The 7,608-nt window shown below is 36.5% G+C and overlaps 1 protein-coding gene across 1 annotated transcript; it reads left to right on the forward strand.

The window, feature by feature from the left end:
* Positions 1 to 732: 732 nt before the first annotated feature.
* Positions 733 to 6,202, forward strand: LOC102601559 (uncharacterized RNA pseudouridine synthase aq_1464). Its single transcript, XM_006361618.2, has 10 exons — positions 733 to 1,357; positions 2,303 to 2,382; positions 2,493 to 2,593; positions 2,695 to 2,767; positions 2,992 to 3,085; positions 3,224 to 3,272; positions 3,503 to 3,653; positions 4,486 to 4,542; positions 4,940 to 4,995; positions 5,797 to 6,202. The coding sequence occupies exons 1-10, from the start codon at positions 838 to 840 to the stop codon at positions 5,855 to 5,857; spliced, it is 1,242 nt and encodes a 413-aa protein (XP_006361680.1). The 5' UTR covers positions 733 to 837; the 3' UTR covers positions 5,858 to 6,202.
* The last annotated feature ends 1,406 nt before the right edge of the window (positions 6,203 to 7,608 follow it).

Here is a 7,608-nt window from a genome sequence, read left to right on the forward strand (position 1 = left end):
TTTTAAATCTAGTTGTGTTTGGTACTTGGTAGGAAAGAAAAAAGTTTTACGAGAGAATATTTCTAATAACGGTGCAATGTTCTATATCTGTGCACGGAAGTTGCTGGCCGGCGGCCGCTCAACTGTTCGAGCGCAATGCAGTGGTGTTGGTTCCGATTCGACAAAGGTAGAATGCCTGGTCGAAGGTCCAGTACAGTAGGTAGCAGGCGTGTTCGTTTTGGCTCCCGAGCGAGAACGATAAATAGGCGATGCACCATCCTTGCTGCTACGTACGGTTTCCTTGACTTGACAGATTCATTCAATTGAACCCACACTCAAAGGAGGACCACAAGCTCGGGGCTCGACGAAACAGAAAGTTTCAGCATGTTGAAAATAAAATGGGGTTAGCAGTGAAAGAAAGAGCCCAACATTCATTTCTGAATGAATATTCATAGCTGAGTCTACTAAAAGAGGGACCCGCCTCGTCGTGGTGATTAGAGGACAACTCTGATCGTTCAAGCTAACACGTTAAGTATATTTAGTAGCCATTCAACTTTAAAATATATATTTATTATGATGAAGTGAAGGATATTTATAACTTATTTTAGATCATAAAAAAAAAATTTAAAAATAATTTGTTTTATACTTTATGTCTCATAATTAATCACTGTATAACTAAATCCAATGTTATTAATATGAATATTACTAATACATTCGAAAATGTTTAGCGTAATAATTTCGAAATAAAATGTAGAATTATTTTATGTTTGAAAAACCTTTGAGCAGCTATTTCCTATTTGTGCATTTTCTATCATCTTCAAAAACCTTCACAAAACCTTATCAAAATAACCACCGGCGATGGCAGCGATTGCGGCGGCGGTAGCGGCGGCGACCTCCGCTTTCACCTCATTCCACCTCACTCGCGCAACTCCATACACGCGCCTCCACATTCGTACCTTCATAACTTCATCACTCTCCTCTTCCTCAACTAAATTCAACATCACTTTCGCTCCACCAAAACCCAAACCCAAACCCAAACCAGAACCCGCAATTCCCATAAACTCCGACTCCGACTCCGACTCCAATTCGGTCCCGAATTTGGAGGCTGAAATCGGTGACCAGCTCTATATACCTTGGATTGTTCGTGATGAAAAGGGTAATCTCACTCTCCAATCTACACCTCCTGCACGTCTACTCCATGAGATGGCTAATGCTAGCACTAGTAAGAAAAAGAAGAAGGGAAAAGAGGTTGCTTCCAAAGCTGCCACGGTGGTTCCTACACCTGAGCCTAAGCATTCAAAGGCAGCTCGCCGGTTCTATAATGAGAACTTTAGAGACCCTCCTCAACGCCTCAGTAAAGTCCTTGCTGCTGCTGGAGGTAACTTTAGCATCTCTAACAATACGATTGTATGTATTACAATGTTTGGATAGATTGTATCGTATTTGGAGGACAGACTTATACGAAAAGTAACAATCACAATAAATCAGTTGTTACAAAAAATGAGATTTTTTGTTGTTATGTAATAATGGATTTAAGATATGATATAATTTAAGTAACAATCAATTCAAGACGTTATATTTAAACTAACAACATAATACAATATATTAGGTAACAACCATCCAAAGTCCAAACAAGCTAGAAGGTACCCTTTTCTGATGGTTCAGATACCCTTTTAACCATTTTGTTTAATCAGAGACAATGACAGCAACTATGCCTCAATCTGGAATCTTGTAGGTTGGCTATATGAATCCTATATATGCATTCTGCAAGAGGGAACATACTATAGATGTTGATAACCACGGCATGATTGGGTCTCTATTCCAAACTAGTTAGGGTAATATATATTTGGGACCATTTCAGCTCAATAATCATTAAATGAGGCTTAGACTAAAAGAATTGAGAGAAGTGACTAAAAAATTGTGCCTTGCTAATTCCCGATGCCACAGATTGTGTTATGCGATATTTTTAAAGAGAATTGAAGTGGCATCATCAATATCTTAAGTTGTGTTGACAGATAGTTGCTGCTGCCATAGGTTGTGAGTTGTGTTGGGTTGGCCTATTATTCACCTCAAACTGTGACCTACTGGCCATTGGTGATTTTTGGTTATCATAAAGAAGAAAAAGTTGTTGTGGTGGCAATAATATTTAGAACTCATTTGGATGTTACTGGTGCTAGGATATGGAAAGTATTTTTTTTATTTACAGGGCTTGCTCTGTAGTTTATGTATGTGCTACTAATGAGATGTTATAATTATGAGAGTTAGCATATTAAGAACAAGGCAATGCTAGTAGATTATCTGAAATTGAGGATTCGTTTTATAGTGGCATCCAGACGGAGCAGTGAAGAGCTGATTTTTCAAGGGCGGGTCACTGTGAACGGTTCTGTTTGCAAGACTCCACAGGTCAAGTTCAGAAATGCTCCCATAACGCAAAAGTGTTAAGTTTTGAAGCTAGTGCATTTTATTTTTTTTGGTTTGAATAGATAGTTGACATCTATTCTGCTTGTTGGCAGACTAAAGTTGATCCAGCTAGGGATGTAATTTATGTCAACGGAAATCGTCTTCCTAAGAAATTGCCTACAAAGGTCTATCTTGCACTAAACAAGCCAAAAGGGTGTGTCTATCCTTCTCTCTTTATCCATGACAATGTAGGAGTTTGGACTTTTGTTTGTTATGTCTGTTAGTCGAGTTGATTCAGGTTTAACAAAATTACAGGTACATATGCTCATCCGGGGAGAAAGAAACTAAGTCAGTCATGTCCCTTTTTGATGATTTTATAAAGAGTTGGGTACGTTGTCTTCTGCTTGTATGGGTTTTCTTAAAATGTTCGTCTTTTGGGAAAACTGTATCTTGCGAATAATGAGCTGTTTTGTAGAGCTAATTTGTAGGAATTATGTTACTTGCAAAGATAATTCTAAAAGTTGTGTCCACAAAGAGAATCTCTTGATTTTGAATAGCAGTGCATGTACTATACTCTTGACTTTTTATATCTGCTGTGCCTTGTTTTTAAAGGATAAAAGGCATCCTGGACAACCAAAACCTCGGCTCTTTACAGTTGGCAGACTTGATGTTGCCACGACTGGCTTGATTATTGTGACCAATGATGGTACAGATGACATTTTCTTTTATTATATCAAAACACATGTAATGTGACCTCACCGAGATCTTATAAGAAAAGATAACCTCCGTAAGGTTCATTTCAAAAGCTACCTACATAGTAATCTGGTTTATGTTTCTCTTTCAGGGGAGTTCACACACCAGATTTCACATCCTTCGTCTAATTTGTCAAAGGAGTATGGTCTTATGATGATTTCCCTCTTTAAGTTTATATGCTTTGCTTTGCTTTTTGGGGTAACATACACAATTGTTTGTACAATGTGATGATATTTTTTTTGACATTTACTGTACTTGTCATCTGCAATTAATTGTTCTTCTTTTCTTCAAAATATGTGTATAGTTAAAGTTTAAGCATTCAACCAGTCTTTCTGCTATGATTGTCACTCACCAGATGATTTTGTTCTAGATACATTGCAACTATCGACGGTGAAGTTCATAAGCGACACTTGATAGCCATTAGTGAGGGAACAGTTATTGACGGTGTCCATTGCATCCCAGATAATGTTGAACTACTACCAGGGCAGCCTGACTTATCAAGACCTCGTCTGCGTATTGTGGTACTGTTTACTGTTCAGTCACTTATCTTTGTTTGTCTATTAGAAGAGACACCTAGTTCCATGTTGTTTTCTTAAAATCGTGAACTAAAAGAAAAAAAAAATTCTGTTTTTTTTGCTACACATTTTTTATTTGAGTAGGATTCTAGAGCAAATGTGCAGAAGCTAAGTTTTATTATGCTTATTTTAGTGGCGATACTGGTCACACAAATTTGACAATCTTATTCTTTTTACCCAGTACTGTTTGTCGTTGTGCTGTATAATTGGAATATAACAGTTTTCCTTGAATAATATGCATGTAAATGCACTTGTAGCTAGTTCAGTTCTTGTCTTGTGCATGTATGTTTAGTTCTTGAGCAGAAGTTGGGCCATACCTGTCTAGGATAGGCTAAAGTATCAGGCTACATAATTTACGGAAGGATAGATAAAATTGCAGATTCCATTTCTTCTCTCTGATTTTAGTTGCTTTTAAGTGGGTTCTACTGAGCTGTTAGAGTTACTATATTCACTTTGTTATAAACAATGTCCTACAATAAAGTAAGTTCTACAAGATAGACCAGTCTAGCCTGAACTGATGCAAGTATACTTGTCTGATGTATATCCTAGTTCCTCCAATCTGCTGTTTACTATTAGTAAAATAGAAAGGACAGCCGACACTCGAAGCATCCTGCATTCACGCAGGATTCGAGGAAGGGCCACACCTTAAGGGATGTGATGTAGGAAACCTACCCTGATGGAAGTGTTCCTGCTCTCTGTTTAATAATGCTGTTGATTTTTTATCCACATGAGAAATTGCTTGAGTGGACCTAAATTTCTCCTTTTCCTAATGATATAGGTTCATGAAGGACGGAATCATGAAGTTCGTGAACTTGTGAAAAATGCTGGACTTCAGGTATTTTGGTTCTAACGAGTTTATTCTGGCCAACATACCTGTTCTTACATAATGGATCATATCTTAGTGAGAGCTAAAGAAATTGATTTGTTTGTGCAAAGATAACACTATATCTGAAAAATTGAGTTCATATTATTATATACTGTGGTGTAGCTATTAGACATGTTCAACTTTTGGTATTTGGAAGCTTACATGCTCACTTGTTTTAGCTTCACTTCCATAAAGATCCCTGGATGTATTATTATGGGTCAACTTCATTCTTCATTCTGTCCAGCATTGTTTCTTTCAGTGTTGCGTCAGATTAATTGTTACTACTTGCTTGCTATGTGCAATTTTGTTCTTAATTTTCTGATGCTACTTGTGTTGACCTCAACTCTGCTTTTTTTATGTATTTCAGTTGCGTGCACTGAAGCGTATACGTATAGGTGGTTTCAGGCTCCCCGCAGATCTTGCGTAAGTTTGCAGTAGTTCTTTCTGAACTTTTTTTTGGTGAAGCAGTAATATGATAAGGAAGGTCATGTTATAATGTATATTACAACTTCAATCTGTATAAAAGCTGATTTGTGCAGTCTAGTTTAACAACACATATTTAAAGCTCTCTAATTGTGAAGTATGCCACACCTTAACACAGAGTGGGTGCTCTCCTGTAGGTCTTCCCGAAGGCTAGGAAGAACTTGTGTCTTGAGTTATTTAGTTAGTCAGTATTCGTCATTAGTAAGTGTGGGAATCTGTGCAGTCTAGACTGACTGAATATTTTGTGTTTGGACTCATCTTGAGCTGAGCTTGCTGCTGCTGTTTGAAGCCTAAAATTACCATTTGCTCTCTGTTTTTGCTTTGAGCTGGGGTTTTCTCTATATCTTCTGCACATACTCACGCAGGCAGTGTCTCAGATGCTTGCTGTCAAAGCAGCAAGCTAATGAAGCAAGGAAGACAGAGGGGTGGTTGGGTGTACCCTCTAGAAGCTGATATAGTCTGTGTTCTCTGCTGCATAGAATGCTTTTGCTTTCATTTGCTGTCCATCCATAAGGCCTCCAATATTTAAATATTAGCTCTCCTGTCTCCTATATGCTATTTAGGCTAAAACATACCAAGTTCCACAACTGATACATATATCGGCCTAGTGGTTGGGAATTTGTACTATTCACTTGTTTCCATTGATTCCTTTGATCAATTGTCCTCTGGGCGGCATTTCTTAATGTTCCTTACTTGCAAATTGCAATAGTACGGCAATGTTAAATTCTCAAAATTATGCAGGCTTGGCAAGCATGTTGAATTAAATCAAGCTAATCTGAAGGCATTGGGTTGGAAGAGTTAAAGTTGGATGAGATCAGAACCAAGATCAGCATGCATGCATCGAACGGGCATAAGAATCGGGGATTATGAAGAAAAATTAGACAGTGACTGGTTAGTAGCATTCACTTCTGCATGTTCAATTTCAAATCTTGCAGATCTGATAAGGTATATAAGGTTTTAGTCATTGCAAGACGAATGCACCATATGTCGACTGTCAACAGTAAATATTCCCGAAATTGGGTGTTTTAGTTACCTCCATTGATTACATCTCTCTGCCTATATGCCAATTAACAAGCAACAGGCCTGTAAGATTGTACATAGCACAGTTATGTTATTGATGAATGAAATGTCCAATTATTTTCTACGACTCTTAATCCTGTCGGAGATTTATTTACCAATAGAAAATATAAGAATTGTTGAGCCAAATGGAACATATGAACACAGGGAACTCATCTTCTTTGTTTCCTTTTTTGTTTTTTGTTTTGGTGTGTGTGTGTGGCCAAACTGAATTTGTTTGGATATGAGGCTATGTTGTTTTTATTGAAAGAGTTACATGATTGACGGAAATGATTCAGGTTATGTTTCTTGCCAGCAATTTATGTTTCTTGTCTTGTAGTTCAATCTTGGATTTGGTTTATTTGTACACTGATATTTTTGTTCATTTTCACCCGACGCTACACGTGGGGCCCAACTAATTTGGATTCATGTCGGAAAATATACTTTGAAGGGTAAAATGCTTCCGATAGAAAGCAACTCTGTTTTTCATATTCGAACTTGAGATGATATTGTGTATCCTTGGTGATTGTACACTGTTGATTCAAGTGAGATTGGTCATGGTTCAGGAATATATATACAATAGGTGTTAAACCTCGCTGGCTTTTTCTTATGTTTTGAATACCCTCGGTGAAAATTATGATTCCGCCATTCATGTTAGTAAAAGATACTGTTGACTTGAACATGGAAGTAGGATCATGGACCTGATGGCCATTCTTTTAATATTGCCCACAAAATATGGAACATAAAATTTCATAAACTTTCTAAAAGAAGTTTAATTAAATTAAAATAATATTAAAACATAAATAGAACCTTCTTGGATCTGACTCTTTATTCTCTTGTCCTTTTTCTGTCCGTTTAAGGATAACTCGAAGAGTTTAAATTACATATATTATTAGTATAACAAATTTATTTTTTATACTATCAAATTATCATAATAATATCTCACGTACCAAACGATCCTCAAAGTACAACAACAATAAACTTAGTGTAGGGTAAGATGTACATAATCTTACTCCTATCTATACTGGCTAGAGATGTTATTTTCGATTGATTCTCGACAATCCTTCTCTTTATCCTAGCGTGAAATCGACAATGTGAATAAACTCACAAAACTTTAACCTTCTACTTTTTCATTGAATAAAAAAATTCAAACAAGACAAAAAAAGAGAGAATAGTTTGAATTATTGGTGAAAAATAGATAGGATGTGGTCAATGTGATATTGATGGAGACATATTAATGTATAGAGCTAGCTATTACACAAGCTGGCTTAGGCCGGCAACCCATGTTAAATTTCACATGTTTTCTACATAAATTATTAATACTTATTAAAAAATGACAAAACATTCTTCTATTATGCAAATACTATTTATACTTCTATTTGTTTCATACTATTTGTCGGTTCGATGGTCCATCAAAAACAATCTAAATCTAGATCTTCTTACAAAGTAAAGATAATGTTTTCTAGACCTCACTTCAAAAATTACATTGTATATATT

This window comes from Solanum tuberosum, unplaced genomic scaffold, assembly GCF_000226075.1.
Source record: "Solanum tuberosum cultivar DM 1-3 516 R44 unplaced genomic scaffold, SolTub_3.0 scf00365, whole genome shotgun sequence".
In the NCBI taxonomy this organism is placed as follows: domain Eukaryota; kingdom Viridiplantae; phylum Streptophyta; class Magnoliopsida; order Solanales; family Solanaceae; genus Solanum; species Solanum tuberosum.

Bases quoted from the DNA above. Each gene is read 5' to 3' on its own strand.
- LOC102601559 (XM_006361618.2), top strand. From the start codon at position 838: ATGGCAGCGATTGCGGCGGCGGTAGCGGCGGCGACCTCCGCTTTCACC. The intron at 3,086-3,223 runs GTACAGATGACA...TTTCTCTTTCAG, and splicing joins GATTATTGTGACCAATGATG to GGGAGTTCACACACCAGATT. The intron at 3,273-3,502 runs GTATGGTCTTAT...ATTTTGTTCTAG, and splicing joins TCGTCTAATTTGTCAAAGGA to ATACATTGCAACTATCGACG.